Source organism: Phaenicophaeus curvirostris, chromosome Z (genome assembly GCF_032191515.1).
Source record: "Phaenicophaeus curvirostris isolate KB17595 chromosome Z, BPBGC_Pcur_1.0, whole genome shotgun sequence".
Lineage (NCBI taxonomy): Eukaryota > Metazoa > Chordata > Aves > Cuculiformes > Cuculidae > Phaenicophaeus > Phaenicophaeus curvirostris.
In genome coordinates this window covers 967,177-984,543 of record NC_091431.1, presented here as the reverse complement: position 1 = coordinate 984,543, position 17,367 = coordinate 967,177, and the positions used below count along the sequence as shown (strand labels likewise).

Below are 17,367 nucleotides of genomic sequence, written 5' to 3'. Positions count from 1 at the left end.
ATGACTTTTAAGTGAAGAACTACCTAGAATGTAGTTCTATGAATATAGAAATATGAATGAATATAGAAACTCCTTACCTGCATCCCTGTACTAACCTATAAAGAATAACAACAAAATCATGAAACAAGAAAAAAATCTCCCCCAGCTCTCCAACAACCTTCTCTGGACTACAGAATTTCAGTATTAGAAGGAACAGCATAAAGAAGGGAGGGAAAAACTCTACAAAGCATCTTAGTGAAAAATTTCAAGCAACTTATTTCATAAGTGGTTGCAACAACTACCCTTATTTTGAGAAAACATGAAAAAGTACTACTTCCATTATCTGATGATCCACCTGGAATAGAAATGGCTGTACACCTTGGCCATTACTATTTCAAATCCAGGAATGTTTGTTAAGAAGATTTCCTAAATTTGAGGGAAAAAAATACTCAGTACATGCTTGTATTGAATACATCCAGTTACCGTTCAAATATAAACCTTCTTAACCTCAACAGAAGGTGGGAAGGAAAAAACCTGTTACACTTGTCCAAACATTCTTCTAGAACTCCGTATCAGCAATAATCTGAGCTAGCACAATAGGCCAATAGAGATTTTACAGTCAATAGGTGGAAAATGGCAAAATTATTCTGCAGTGCACATTTCGGCTTTGCAATGCAGTAAGAATGTAGTCTGAAGTCTTTCCAAAACTGGCATCACACTATGAACAACACTTTCACAACCTAGCTTGCTTACCATCAAAAACTTTGCGTTAGACTGCAAGATTTTCAAAATCAGATCAAAATCTATCACAGAAGATGTCTATTCTTCATGTTCTCCTGAACATGGAGGAATTGTACTCTAAGCTCTCAGAGCAACTGCTGCTACTCCTACTAGTGAAAAGCAGCACCAGCTGACTCAGAGGGTGCCCTGTCATCTAGACCCACTTGCTGCACAGGTGAAATTAAACAGTTCACGTCAGGCCTGTTTACTGCAGTGACAGCGGTGGGGATGAGGCAAGAATCTAGTCTGCCTTCTCATTTCCCCAGTGAGCATTTAGTATTGTGGCAGTACCACGAACCCATGCCTAAAACCACTGTGTAGCTATTCATCACCATTAAGGCTGTCAAATTTTTCCTAAGGAATGCAAGGGATGGGGGAGGAGAGGGAGATTTCACAGAATCACTAGGTTGGAAAAGACCCACAGGATCATCGTGTCATATCAAAACATTTCTAACATTTCGTTTATAAGCCAAAGATAAATGGAATTTCATGGATAATGAAAAGGCATTTTTCAAGCCAGCATCAGGCAACAAAGATGAGAACACCTACAAAATCATGAAACTCTATGCCAAACATCTCTAAGCATACATATGCACGCATACATAACAATATGCATTAGATGCATGTTAAATATTTGCATATACATATAAACAGTGTTGGATATTGTTACAATCTTGAGCTCAAATGTTGAAGTGCCAAGAGAAATGGAACAAAAGAAAATCTGAGTGCCTTATTAATCCAATACACTTGCACAGCAGGTGCTGACAACAAACTCTGCAGTCATGAATGCCAAAGTAGCTCCAACACACAGACTCATTTTTTTTCATCTCTTTGGCAGTCAGCTTGTGGCTCCTCAGTGATTTCCCACCTGTATCTCTCCTGCACAGGCAGCAAGGGTTATCTGCCTTTTAAACAGCTCACCACTACTGCAAAGAGGCGAGGCACCAGTATATACCCATTCAAGGGCAGGTGATAAATTCTGTGACTCATAAAGGGGAATTTAAAATCTACAGAAATGGAGGGGGGAGGAGGAGGAGGAATCATTATTTCCAAATACTCATAATCAATGCAGCTATCACTTTGCTGAAGTGATGGCTGCTAGTTTACTAGTTGTTTTTTACAAAGACCATATAGTATAAATTTAATTCAATTTTTTTTTATTTAATAACTACAGAAGTGTAATGTTATTAAAGAAAATATCCTTTTTAATTTTTTAGGTAGTAATTATTAAAGCACAGCATATCTAAGGATAGACAGGCTCTATCATCCTGCATGCTTTCACAAATTTGGCTCCCATACAAGCCAGATGTGTAAGCAGTATGCATATAAGCACCATGTAGTATTTCATATTTAGCCCTTTTCAATGGTTGCAAACGTTTTTCTGCAAATCTAGTATCTTCAATTCCTTGAGTCTGCATAGGGTTAAACCTCGGTCAAATTCCATGGACATGTTTGAAACAAAACATTAACTAGGTTGAAAAGTTTGCTGTGGTATCAATCAATTCAGTGTCTGGTGGAGAAAAATCTATCAACTTCAAACTAAATTCTCGGCTGTATTAATTATATTCTTACAAAGCCGTACCCGTCATGCCACGCATGCCAGTTTTTGTTCCCATTTACAATAGGTGAAACTACTGCTTTCAAGAGAAAGCCCAATATCTCTGAACAATAATATGAAATCATCAATATTTTTCCACAATTCAAGACATTAATGACCAGAATTATTTTGTCTTTATTTTCTGTAAACGTTCAGTGCAAAGAATCTAAATCTGCTAAGTTCAAGACATCTTTATTATTCAGTCTAGACATAAGGAGGAATTTCTTCACGAAGAGAGTGGTGAGGCACTAGCGCCGGTTGCCCGGAGCAGTGGTGGCTGCCCCATCCCTGGAGGGGTTCAAGGCCAGGTTGGATGGGGCTTGGAGACCCTGATCCGGTGGGAGGTGTCCCTGCCCATGGCAGGGGGTGGGACTGGATGGGCTTTGAGGGCCCTTCCAATTCAAATGATTCTATGATTATTATACAAGAAATTCATTAAATACCACTGATTTTCTTTATTAGACTCTGAAGTTATGTTGATTATCTTCAGTACTAGATCAGTAGTATGAGATTCCTGTTGACCCTGCTATACTCTAAAAACTCTTACTGCCTCTTTAATTCGCTTGGCTATCACTTTTGTCCAGGTTGTTTAAATCCATTAACAATCTTCCAAAATTTCTAGCTTCTAATCAATAGCACCAGCCTCCATTTTCTTTTCACTGGATACACTATGTATTTTAACAAGCTCAACAAGTCATTTTCTTTCTTTTAGTACACTGTCATTACAGGTGAATATCAAATTCATACAAAACCAAAAATCCTTACAAAAATGAAATACATGCTAAATACAGTTAATGTTTTCCTAAGATCTTGAGATCAAAATATACAGCACATCATGTAACAGTAACTCCCTATAGAACACTTATGATTGTGAAGAAATTTTTTGTTAAAACCACAACTTTCTTTTTATAGTTAAGTTACACACAACCTCCTCAGGCTGCTACCTTATCCAGTTTGGTTAGTAACATGGCACTCTGGGCACATTGCCTTTAATTTATTAACCATGCGCGATAGATCAAGAAGCATCTTCCAGGTGTATGAGTCTGCACAGCTGGGGTATGCAATTCATAGCTCAGGCTTCTGCGTTCAGCATTGCCACAGCTAAGCTGATCTGCCCTTGCAGCACAGCAACTCACAGCAGAAAGTTCAGCTTCGCAATAAAATGAGACCTGGGCTATGGAGCTGCAAAACATCTAGCCATGGGCCACATCCTACCTGCTGTGCTCACAGGTCTGTACGCTCAAAAAAGCGCTTCCTTATAGCAAAGGAGAAAGAAAAAACATATCTGCTCAAAATAGTGGACGCATGGTACAGAGACAGCGTGCTGCCCATCTCATACGAGCTGCAGATCTTGGAGCAGTACGCATATGTTCACACAGCACTGCACCTGAAGTGATGAGGCTGGGGAAATTATCCTGGCTGTGATGCTGAGTTAACATGGTGATACAGCTTCTTATATTTGTATTTCTCCCCTCAGCACCCTAAAAGAATATCAGTACGCTGTACACGGTGAATGTAACAGCTCATTATATCGGATAAGAAACGGATATTTGCATCACAGCTGGCTGTACAATGCAGACATGCCTCCTGCAGCTTAAGGTTAAGCAGATTTAGTGTGAGAGTTTGGTTAGGGATGACAATGAGGTAACCTGACCAACGTGAGATTTTAAATGCAGCCAGGTTTCTGGAAGTCAAAAAAAAAAAAGTTTTTTTATTTTCAACATACCTTTAAGATGCTTTTGGTCATCTAGCTTTCTGCAATAAACGAATTTCAAAATATTTTTTGTAAGAGACTATTTTAGCATGATGACTCTCCTCAGTACGCTTTTGTGATTTGACAGGGGAATGCCCTTGGGCTTCCAAAGGACCCTTTCCCTCACTGGTTCTGCTCAGCTTTTCCTGACATACTGTGTGCAAAGAACTGCCATGACCATCTTCTCTTTTGTGTGCCTGAAGAAACTGCTGGCCACCTGCCAGAGAAGTAACAAGCACAACCATCCTGGGGCACACTGGAGAAAACAAAAGGCAGGAGCAAAGGGACTCCATGGGGAGCACCTGGGAGCGGCACACTGGAGAAAACAAAAGGCAGGAGCAAAGGGACTCCATGGGGAGCACCTGGGAGCTGCAGTACGGTGGGAACCAGGACTGCAGAAGGGAAGGGACCTGCATGACCCTCCCAACACCAGCCCGACTCAGCATCTGGTCCCTCCTTCACTAACACAGAGGTACCTCACTGCTCTTTTCCCGAAACACTAAAGTGATGGCAGAGTATAAGGCAAGACAGGGTTTCCTAAGCTGCCTTTAGCTCCTGTAGCAAAGATTCTGGTGATCATGTCTTGCCTGAAAATACCAGATGGGGCACAACATCCCACATTTCTGGTAAATGAGGCAGAAGACAAAAGTGCTCTGTCGATCAGGATGTAGACTACATATAGTTAGTCAGACAAAGCACTCAGAGATTGGAAAACACTGCTGAAAACCTACAGCATTAACGCAACCCCCCTGTTTATTCTGTTCTAGTTTTGTATTACAATATTTTTAAATAATTACAGTATGTCGTATTTTAAATCATTATCTGTAGTCAGTTTGCATGGCAAGGTTTGGGTAGCTGGGGGGCTGTGAGGGTGCCTTCTGTGAGAAGCTACCAGAAGCTTCCCCATGTGCAAACGGCTCCAAGACGGACCCACTGCGGTCCAAGACCACCAGGAACGGTGGTAGCGTCTCGGAGATAATGCAGTTAAGAAGGGGTAAAAGTTACTGTACAACACATATTGCAGCTGGAGAGGGGACTGAGCATACACGAGAGGAACAACTTTGCAGACACCAAGATAAGCAAGGAAGGAGGGGGAGGTGATCCACCAGGTGCCAAAGCAGAGATTGCCCCTGCAGCCCACAGTGAAGACCACAGTAAGGGAGGTTGTTCCACCCACAGCCCGTGGAGGCCCATGGTGGAGCAGATACCCACCTACAGCCCGTCCAGAACCCCACGCTGGAGCAGGTGGAGGCACCCAGCGAATGCTGGAGCAGTTTTGCTGTTGGGACCTATGACCCCATGGAAAGGACCCACACTGGAGCAGTTCATGAAAAACTGTAGCCCATGGGAAGGATTCATGTTGGAGGACTGTCTGTCATGAGAAGGACCTCACACTGGAGTCAGGGAAGACTATGAGGAAACCTTCACCTGAGGAGGAAGGAGCAGCAGAGACAATGTTTGATCAACTAACAACAACGCCCATTGCACATCCCCTTGTGCTGCTGGGGTGGAGAAGGTAGAGAAATCAGGAAAACATTTTTACAATTTTTTTATTTTTTATAATTTTTTTTTTTACAAAATCTCGCTTTTAGTTTGATTGGTAATAAATCAAACTAATTTCTCCAAGACAAGTCTGTTCTACCCATGATGGTAACTGGTGAGTGATCTTTCGCCACTCTTGACCTTGACTCATGAGCCTTCCATTACATTTTCTCTTTCCTGTCCAGCAAAGGAGGAGCAGTAATAGTGTGGCTTTGGTGGGCACCTTGTGTCCAGCCAGGGTCAACCTACCACATTACTACAAGACACTTCTTGTTTTTCCTTAGAAGGCCTGTCTTATCAGAGCACAAGATGCACAAGCTTACACACTTCATGGAGAACACGTGCTTGCAACCCCTAACATTCAAGAACATGATTTTGCAAATTAAATACTGCCCTTTTAAGATGGAATGTTCCAGGGAATCTGGAATGTCAATAAAGAGAAATTTGTGTAGTATGACAAAATCACTACGCGAGAGACGGCCTATCAGCTTATACTTTATCCTACTTTTTATTGCCTTCCCAGCACCATCCAGTTCTGTCAATCTGTTTGCTGCATCCAGCTATTCTCTCTCATCTGCTAATTAGTTCATTAGCTGTTCAGGAAGAAACCGTTTTAATGTTATGCACTCCTACACTACATAGCACAGTGAAACCCTGTTCACTGATTAGAGCCCTACTGGTACTACAAAAATAATTACGATACCACCCACATAAGAGGCAGCACACCAACACAGCACTTAAAAGACCACCTGGAAGCGCTGAGGCATGCAAAAGTAATGGGGAAAATAACTAAACAAGTTCTTTCAAATGCTTAATAAAAAATTGTTTCTTTTGTGATTGGTCTGAGTTCTTTAAAATACATGTTTTGTCCACCCTGCTTTATTAATCATTCAGTTATAATATATAGTATGACAAAAAACCTGACAGAGCAAATAGTAAAATATTCCACACCACAAGCAATGTATTAATAGGCAGCCAAACCTCCAAACGCATTTTTTCTGTCTGAGACTAAGTAAGGAGCATGGTTTTAAAACTAATTAGCAAGGTAACCTTTTTCCCTTTCCCTTAGGAAATCTACCATGGTCAATCCAAAACACATCCAATCCAAAATTCCAATCCAGGCTTCTTGCCAGACATTTCAGGACTAATTCCCACAACAGCCCACAGAGTTTTAGCCATATTTAGTGCACAACTGAACTTATGTTCACAACTAAAGCATAAGGTGTTGTTTGTTGCACGGAAGCTTTCCCTTTAGATTAGCCACTCTTACAGGCTTACGAGATTTCACTAAAATTAGTAAGGTAGCAATAATTGCCACAAAACACATACAACTAAATGTGGTAGCATAGGTTTACTCATTTATGAACTTTCCAGATAAACCAATCAACTTTTAATTGCGCATACACAAACAACAGGAACAGGCATTTTCATAATGTTTTGCTACAGCACAGCCCAGGTGCAAAGCTTGGAGCAGAAACTCAGTCAGTCGCTGTGGCAGCGTATACATGGCGAGGCAGATGCGCTCCGTAACCATGGTGCACCGCTGTGGTCTCTGGTTATACCTCCTGGCTGCCTCTCAGCTGCACGTCAGGACAGAGCTGATGTGTGCACTGCTCCCTCTCGCATCTGGAATTAACCTGCGGAAATGCCCCAGAGGCGAGGGGAGTCACACAGCGCACCCAGTAGGGGGACCAGGACTACTAACTAGCACATGGCAAAGATATCAGCCAGCATAGAAGCCAGGTGAAACACAGACTGACAGACCCTGACACAAAGAGCGGCTGACGCTCCGTATCTGGGCCAGTACAACCTGTACCCCAGAGAGACAACCAGTGCCAGTGCAAGATCAGGCAAACAAGGGAAGCAGGATGAACACTTTCCTAACCCATGGGAAAATCAAGGACCATTGTGGCTTCCTGACTCTGAGATAGAGAAAAAAGACAAAGGCTAATATTGAATATAAACCACTAGAGCATCATGTGAGAGAAAAAAGGAAAAAGGCTGTGTTTTTATTTGGAGAGACCAGGTTAATGTGGTTACAGCCTGCAGCTCATGTACGCTACCATAATACAAAATGCACAGGTATCACACAATCAAATCATCCGTTCTGTTAGCAGGATGCATCCTAGAATGTGCCTTTATGAGTTAAGCCTTTCAGAGAAGAGATGTAATCTTCCCTTATTTTCATAATTCCATATACACTATTAAATTAATTTAAATAAAATTCCATATACACTATTTGTCAGTCTGACCTCAGTGCCAGGGAAAGTCATGGAGCAGATCTTGAGTGCTATCATGAAGCACATGCAAGAGAACCGGGTGATCAGGCCCAGTCAACATGGGTTCACAAAAGGCAGGTATTGCCAGACTAACCTGATCACCTTCTATGACAAAGTCACTCGGCTGCTGGATGAGGGAAAGGCTATGGATGGATCTTCCTGGACTTCAGTAAAGCCTTTGACACAGTTTCTCACAGCATTCTGCTTCAGAAACTGTCAGCCTCTGGCCTGGACAGGTGCACACTCTCCTGGGTGGAAAACTGGTTGGATGGCCGGGCCCAGAGAGTGGTGGGAAATGGTGTGAAATCCAGCTGGAGGCCAGTGACAAGTGGGGTTCCCCAGGGCTCGGTGCTGGGTCCAGCCCTGTTCAATGTCTTCATCAATGATCTGGATGAAGGCATCGAGTGCACCCTTAGCAACTTTGCGGACGACACTAAGCTGGGTGGAAGTGTCGATCTGCTGGAGGGTAGAGAAGCTCTGCAAAGGGATCTGGACAGGCTGGACCGCTGGGCAGAGTCCAACGGCATGAGGTTTAACAAGGCCAAATGCCGGGTCCTGCACTTGGGGCACAACAACCCTATGCAGTGCTAGAGACTAGGAGAAGTCTGTCTAGAAAGCTGCCTGGAGGAGAGGGACCTGGGGGTGTTGGTTGACAGCCGACTGAATATGAGCCAGCAGTGTGCCCGGGTGGCCAAGAAGGCCAATGGCATCTTGGCTTAGATCAGAAACCGCGTGACCAGCAGGGCCAGGGAGGTTCTTCTCCCTCTGGACTCGGCACTGGTGAGACCGTTCCTTGAGTACTGTGTTAAGTTCTGGACCCTCACCACAAGAAGGATGTTCAGGCTCTGGAGCGAGTCCAGAGAAGAGCAACAAAGCTGGGGAAGGTGCTGGAGAACAGGCCTTATGAGGAACGGCTGAGAGAGCTGGGGGTGTTTAGCCTGGAGAAGAGGAAGCTGAGGGGTGACCTCATTGCTCTCTACAACTACCTGAAAGGAGGTTGTAGAGAGGAGGGTGCTGGCCTCTTCTCCCAAGTGACAGGGGACAGGACGAGAGGGAGTGGCCTCAAGCTCCGCCAGGGGAGGTTTAGGCTGGACATTAGGAAAAAATTCTTCACAGAAAGGGTCATTGGGAACTGGAACAGGTTGCCCAGGGAGGGGGTTGAGTCACCTTCCCTGGAGGGGTTTAAGGCATGGGTGGACGAGGTGCTGAGTGATATGGTTTAGTGTTTGATAGGAATGGTTGGACTCGATGATCTGGTGGGTCTCTTCCAATCTGGTTATTCTGTGATTCTGTGATTCTGTGAAATACACAATGTGTATGCCTCTGGAAATTTTATCAGTAATCGTAATTTCTATTTTATTTTCCTCAATGGGAAAAAAGGAAACACATTTGAGACAAAATAATACCTGCTTTTCGTTCACACCTCAGTTTCCTCAGGAAATCAGAAATACTGTTTTTAACAGTTTACCTTTAGTTCACACATGAATCATGATTAGAAGCCTATCAAGGAACTGAATTCATAAATGTCTATACTATGGCATAGAAATAAAGAAATACTGAGTAGGCCAGTCCATAGCTCTCAGCAGCAATCAATAACATTCTGCTAATACCAACTGACTTTAGTTTCTACATGTTCAACTTCTGCTAAACAGAGCAAATTGACAAGTATTTAGCCAATCCAATAACATATTATTTTTAGATGAAATATGACATCTCTTGAGGTCTGGATCTTGTACAGTACTCTCAGCACAGAAGAGTGTCTTTAAAAGCATAACTGCTTGACTCAATTTAACCAGAGGCTAGGCATTATTCCCTTTATAAAATTAAGGTAGTACCTATGAACACAGTATCAGTCCCACCTACTGAGCATCCCTGTTCCTCCTCTCTAACTGCAGTAGCCCTGCACTGGACGTTTTGGGGGAGGCACTCCAGATGGCGCTGTCCTGAGACACTGCCTGCTTTGGCTGAAATACCCCAGCCTAGTTTTGATTTTCTTGTCTATTCAGGACTGTAATCTCCTGGTGAAAAAAGCTCTCAGACGTCTCATGAGTCCCTGTCAAGAAGGCTCAAGAGAGCATGGGCTCCAGGACACAGAGCCAGTTCAGGCAGAGTCAGAATGTTATTGCAAGCATCCTGACTGCTGGGGTTCCACCAGTGAACAGGCAGCCAGCACACCAACTGTACAATGTGCTTGGTTCAGCAAGCAGCCCAAGTGGAGCAGCCTGTGAAGCACACGAGGCCACTGCTTTCCAAATGCTGCAGGGCCAAGTGAAGCTACACAGCACAGGGCCCCATGCACTGGCTTCAGGGCACAGTATTGAAAGGCACAAACATTAATCCTACTTTCATATCATAACTTAGTACTGTTTATACTTTCTCAGTTTGGTTTTCAACAACACTTAGCATTTTATTCTGTTCCTATCTAAGATAATAGTGGCTATTGCAAGACTTTAATGCAAACAAACACAAAGTCATTACTACTGGAAACCTGAGCCAGGAAATAGTGAAAGTTAGTGAAAATATGACAGTCTAATGCCCTACAGGAAAATGGCTGAAACTGGGTAAGTTTTACAGATGGAAAATGCAGTCTGTTGTGTCTTTTACTCACCGTTTGATGACTTCGGTCACAGTAGCGTAGTCCAAAGTAATCAATCTCCACTAGGTTTAAGTGACGAAACACGTAGCCCAGGACAACCGACCCTTTCGTTGACTTCTGTGGGAAAGAATTTACAGAGCCTTTTCACAAAGATCCTATGCCTTTGTCAGTTATTTGCAATGGCATTCATGCATTCAGTTAGCTTTGTCTAAAAAATAAAGGAGGCAGTTCCCAGTACCTTTAACAAAAATCTCAGCTGTAGAGAAGAAAATATTTTGTCCTGATACATGTTTAATCAATCATTCTGCAAATACTATCAGGTGGCTGGCAGGTCGATAGTTACAAAATAGAAAACAAACAAAAAATCCCACTCAAGTGTACTTGCATAAAATGATGCTGGTGAACCTGGCATTTTTCTAGAAAATCTGTTTTCTGATTAAAATTCGAATCCCCATCACATTTTAATTTTAATTCTAAAATCATACTCTCCTATCCAGTACAGGCCTGTCACTCAAACTATAACAATGAAGATCAGAAGCCAAAACTTTGCCCTTAAGATCTACATTATAGAACACTAGCTACTCAGCTACTACTTTTTGTGAAGAAAGTTAGGTTTTATTTGTTTTCTTTTGAAATATTTTTTGATAGCAGAAGTGAGAGCAATCCAACACTCGGAGTTGAAATAATCCTGTTGTTTGCTTTAACAGTACTTCATTAAGGGTCTACACAAGCGTTTGTGAACAGTGCTGGGGACTATATTACAAAAAAAACTTATGCTGTTGATAATACATTACGGAACATTCACTTCCACCTGAATGCCTCTGTTAGTTGCTTCACCTGGCAGCCAACAATAAACAGACTAGGAACACTGAAAATTACACAGAATGATCCCCCTGTCAATTAGAGCCCTTCACTATTACAGCTCTTAATTCAAGAAAATATGGACATAACTCATAATTAGATTTTGGTTAACTGCTTCATATATACATTCATACATATACACAGACATTAAAATACCAACGCATGCCAAATCTGCCCTACACTAGGACTGCATAGTCACACGATACTGAACAGCACTTATGTACTTGAAAGATGCATTGTCAACAACCAGTTTACAATCAATTTGATTTCATAAACCAGTCTGAATCCTCTTTAATCCTCTAGACCGTAGCAAAATCACCTGAGAAAAAAGAAAGATGAAAAGGAAGCTGTGAGCTGTTGCTTGTCATTTCACCCTTTAGCCTACAAACTATTTCAAAATTAAAACGGTATTAGAATTTAAAATCATGTAGTTTAGCTTTTCCACTGCAGTATCAATCACATGACAGAGAAGACGCATCCATTCTTTTTTAGCAGGTACATTTGGACAGGATTTGTGAGGAGTCACACAGGCAGGGCCAATACAACAATTTCAGATGGCCACTCTGAAAGCAAGCCATGACAGGGCAAACATGTCTAGTAGGCTGGGAATTGGGTATCCATGCTTTTCATCAGATTTACTAAACATTTGTTTAAGCTAGGAGATGTTCTTAAAATGTTCTCAGTGTGGAACAGTCTAAAGCCATTGTAAAGGTTAACACTAAGCAACTGTAATTGCACATTCCCTCAGCATGTATAACAAGATCAGCCACAAAACAGAAAACAAGTTAGGAGGAAACATGATCAAGGTAACCAGAAATTTCCTAAATCTCATTACAGCATTCCTCAACAGGAAGCTGAACTTGAGCTGTAAGAAAACTGCAAGATAAGAGTCAACCCCTCTTAGCTACGGAGTGACTATCAAGAGCATTGCAGCAAAAGACAGAAACAAAATAATGTATCTTAAAAAAAATTAAAAATACAAATCTAATTATTAGACAACTGGGATGCAAGACTGAAGCAGCAATTGCCCTGCTTAATTTTATTTTTATGTTAGTTGCTACACAAAGAAGCAGGAGAGATATTCCACTAAAAAGCACATAGGTATCTCATCATTCATGTATCATATAAGACAAATTATTTTCACTACTTGAATTGTTTTCAGCATAATTTGAACAGTTATATAAATGTCTTGGGAATGCAGGAGTGGACAGACATCTCTAGGAACAGACACAGGAAAAACTCAATGCAAACAACTCCCGATGATTCTTGTGAATAAATAATGGTGACAGTTTTCACACATTTCACACCTGGTTTGGCTGAAATTAAAGACTCCTTTCCTTTCAAAGATAAACAGTAACTGCAGAAAAAAACCTTTTTACTACTTTTTACTTATATTGCTAGGCTGAAAGAAAACATAAATGCCTACTAATTTATTCTCTTGACACGGCTCAGTTAACGCTTCCATCATTGCAGATTCTGTAGAAACAGGTGTGGGAAAATGCTGAACAAAACTATCCAACTTAACAAAGGCTGGGAGTTCTCCACCCCTGCAGCAGCAGGATGCTCAGTACTTTGGATATCCTCAGCCAAAGCAGGCTGTGTGAGGTGTCCTCCCCAGCCCTCCTCGCCAACCCCTTCCACTTCCTCCAGCAATGCCAGCGCGTACAGAAGGCTGCGCTTCCCAAGGGAATTGCCAGGATGAGAGCCAGCAGGCATCCCCACGCCCTCCTAGTCTCACCCTCCTTGGCCTCACATTTTCCCAGGACTGAGGAACACTCTTCAGGCAAAACCCTGACCCTTGCTGAAACCACTGCAACCTCATTTTCAACTAAAGTCCTCAGTTTTTAAGTCACATTGTTTCAAGGTTTCATGCAGGTAAATTGACCCTTCAAATGGAGCTAAGAACGAAATTTTGATGATGAATCCCTAAGTGGCGACTTTGCAGTCCTGAAACATATTTTTACTGCATCTGAAGAAAGTTTTACAAACTATGAAAAGACATCTTATTTTTCCTGATAAAATTACAGCAAAATCCAACAAAACTGCAAACTAAAACTATCAAAAATGTTAACAGGATTACATTCTCATTACAGGGCATTGTAAAAAATTACATAATCTGCCTTAAATTAAGCTCAGACTTGCTGAAGGCTTGCATGCTTATGGGTAAACCCAAGTATACTTGAAAATATCACCAGCAATGCTTTCAAGAGAGAACAAAGAATTCTTCAAGTGAGTCATAATATCTTGCTTTACATGTTAGCACCATGGCTTCATAAACCAGAAAGGCAGGTTTCTGCTGTCTAAGGAAAATGACAGCCAGAACATTCAGGAGGGATCTGTTTTAATTCTATTTTTTTAAGTTAAAATTTGTTCTTTTAAAAATGGTACATGCAGTACTATATCTTAACATATTCCCATTAATGTGTGTTTAGTCACCAGGAATTCTTATCTTCCACACTGCCCACTGCTTTTCAGTTCCAGTGAGTTTTTTCTAGTTGGATACTTTTTAAATTTTCTCCTTTATATTGTACACAGCAGTGCAGGCCTAATCAGGACCATTATCTATGTTAACTGAATTTAAAGACAAAGCAAGACGTGCAGCAAAGTCTGCCTCAGTAGGATGCTAGCCCCTTTCTTGAAAGAAAGGTAGTACAGATAGTGAGGCCTCTTTTAATTAAAAACAAAATAAAAACCACGTTGCCTCTTTTAGCTCAAGCACCTATCATGAAACCTTTTCCCTGCCAAGTAATTCATTCCACAGACTCTACCTCTTACAACCTCATAAATGCTACAGAAGATGCAGATTAATTCAGGAGCCTTCAATCAAAAAGAAAAGCTTAAAGCTCTGGCTGAACAAAACCACTGCCTTTTGAGACGCCTACCCCCACCACAACCATTCTTAAGAATCTATTGGAAAGTCACACATGATGCTTAATTAGTTATTCTGCTTATATACTGGCAAGAGATAACAATACAGAACAAGAGTAGACGGTGTCTAATATCGAACAAGGAAGCTGACAGCAGAGTATGGAAAAGCAAGAAGGATGCTATAGGGGACAACACACAATCATGCTGAGACATCAGCAATACCTGTGTAAGATCCTCGCGCTTCTGCAGGTGCTGGCAACGGAGCGCAGTCACCCTGCCCGCACGCAGGGAAGAGCGGAGAGCAAGCATAGCTCTTCATGCATCCATCAGCCCAACATGCACCTACTAGCCAGACAGCAACACTGAGGCAGACACGCTTCAGACAGCAAACTTCACGCAGCATTTTCAGAGACCAAACTGCAGTATTTTGCCCTAAGTTAAGGCGAGGAAAACTATGCACAAAAGCAGCAGACAGTCATGCAGCTGGAAGTGAGCAGAGTCACTAGTATAAATGACATTTTCTTGCTGTTCTTCATCCAATTTTCCTCCCTTACCTTAAGCTTAGAAAAGACCACCACAGTTTTCCATCACCTTCCATATATAAAAGCAGCAAGGCACAAGGCTCTAAAATCAAAGTTCTTGGTGGTCTTTAACAACATAAAGTAAGCACCCCTTTTCCCCAGGCAGTCAACCAGCCAGACCTCAATTTGCACACTGCATGTTCAAGCACAGAAAAATCTTTAATGACGCTAAATATTTACTATTATTCACCGAGATAAAACAGTTAGACCTTAATTTGCAGAATGCGTGTCCAAACAGAGAAGAATTTACATTATTGTTATTTTATATGTGCAGACATCCCCCAACCTAATCACATAGGAGGAGTAAATACTTGCAGAAACTGAGCATTTAACACATGCAAATGTAATACCAGTCTGCTCTAAGTATACATTCTATAAATGTACCATCTAACCTGCCCTAATCCATCCCCTCTCTCCTTACCTCACAGCAAATGTGCCAGCTTGTTTTCAGGTTTTTTTTTTTTTCTGAGAACGCCTTAGAAATTTACAGACCTCCCAATCTCTGTTCCCATGAACTCAACACAGTGTCTGATCTGTCTGCTGCAACCTACAGCAGTGACTTTTAAATGCGATATGTTAAGATGCCCGTAGACTCATTTCGTTTTTACTAATGGTCAATCTGATGGATTCCATTTACAAAATGCTGTTCTAGAAAAATGTCCAAAGGTACATCTTATTTGTTTGAGTTTGCAATTAGTTTATCTGCCTCAAATTTATGAATACTTTGAAAAATCCAAGGGGCCAAGTCCTTAAGAGAGGGGAAGACTTCTGGGAGGTAGCTCTCCAGCTAATTAAACCTCTCCCCTTGTAACTATTGGCTGAAGTACACTTCAAGGCTTTGTCAAAGATAGACGTAAACTGATCTACTCAACTCTGTGAAAACATATATAGAAGAAAAAAAGTTTAAAATAATCATTTGAGAAAATATTTGGCTTATAGGAAACTATTTGAGCTCAGTGGGCTCCTTTTTGGCGGCAGATAGAAGCAGCTGCATTTACTCAGTATAGTAAAGCGATTTGTACATGCACACATGTTGTAAGAAATTCTCTAAGCGGGAATAAAAGTCTAGTGAAGACAACAAAGGGCAATTACAGCAAGCAAATAAGTAATGGAATGACAACTCAATTTTGGAAATATAACTAAATACTTACTAATTTTCTAAAACTGATCTCTCATCAGTCGTTAACAACACTTTGTAAAACAACAGCAACTAGTTCTGTGTAGAGGGATTCCAGCCATATCAGTTTCATTTAAAAATCTGTTCACTAATCTGTATCCTAATTTTAGCATTATCCAGTTCATTAACGTCTACATTTACCATATGACAGATGAATTAAGGTACTAACAGTAATGCATTTGAATTCTTCACAGAAAAGAGCTCTTCTGAAGAACTGAATATTAATGATCATTTCCATCATTCACATGCACTCTGAGTAATTCCTACATCAAGGATAGAAATCATTACAACAATAATAATAATTTAATTCAAATATATAGCATACAATCACTTATTTGGAACGGGTAAGATGTTGGTTACTATTATTTTTCTACTTCTGAGAAAATACTTTTCAGACATAGCGGTGTGACCTGGTGAATCTTCTTGGCAGGCAAGGTCTCTGCACATCCTGATTAGGGATGCTTCAGAAGCAGACCACAAGCACCTGCAGAGGCAGAAGACAAATACATGTGCCCTTATAATGCATGCACTTCTCATGCACTTGACAGATCTATTTTAAGCAATTCCCTATGAATATGGAAGAGACATCCCACTGGACACACCAGAGGCTGCGAAGCTGTAAGACAGGAGGAGGCCCTTTTCTCTTGGAAGCTGGGGTTGAGGACAGCCTGAGCTGTACTCAGAAGGGCCTCAGCAGAGTCTTCTCCTAACAGAGAGAAGATGATGTGCTTACTTTTGCTGCATTCATTCCAAATAAAGGAAGAATCCCATGTTTTCTTGTGAACTTTCTTGATGTGGTTTCTGCAAAACCATCAGAATACCTTCCTTGAAACCTTTCTCATATAAATTCATTGCAACTTTAAAAATCTATTCTTGATGTTGCTTATTTTGTCTTACATTGAAATAAATCTGTTCTAAGGCATTTTCAGTTTCGATTTTGTGACCTTTTCAGTTGTTTCGCCTTATTTCTTCAGCCCCATTTCCTTTATTTCTTATATTTTACTGAACCAATATTTCTTAGATGGGTTGTATCAGTGTACATAAAAAAAAATAATTACAGGACATATGCAATGGTGCAAGTTTTGCATTTTAATCATCTATTTCTGGTCTCTTGGTTCTATCCCACCTCTTTGATAGAATTCATGATTTCTGCCTATGTGCAGAAGGGAGGCACTTTTAAGTACCAAAGCCTCACTTCTAACATTCCTAACTTTTCCTGCAGTTATCAGTCTTAACACTTCTTTAAAACAGGTGTTGCATGCGTTGTTATGGAGCACATTAAGCCTATTATGCACAACACTTTTAGAACACAAGGTCTTATAATTTAAATATGTCACACGCCTTGATTAACTGC

The 17,367-nt window shown here is 41.2% G+C and overlaps 1 protein-coding gene across 2 annotated transcripts in view; it reads right to left on the bottom strand.

Annotated features, from left to right (window-relative positions):
• Nucleotides 1–17,367, bottom strand: part of EPB41L4A (erythrocyte membrane protein band 4.1 like 4A) — a 135,230-nt gene that overhangs the window by 72,960 nt on the left and 44,903 nt on the right. For both annotated transcript variants that reach the window (XM_069880479.1, XM_069880480.1), the window contains exon 2: nt 10,539–10,643. In XM_069880479.1, the coding sequence (XP_069736580.1) occupies nt 10,539–10,643 (105 nt within the window). The remainder of the gene's footprint in view (nt 1–10,538; nt 10,644–17,367) is intronic.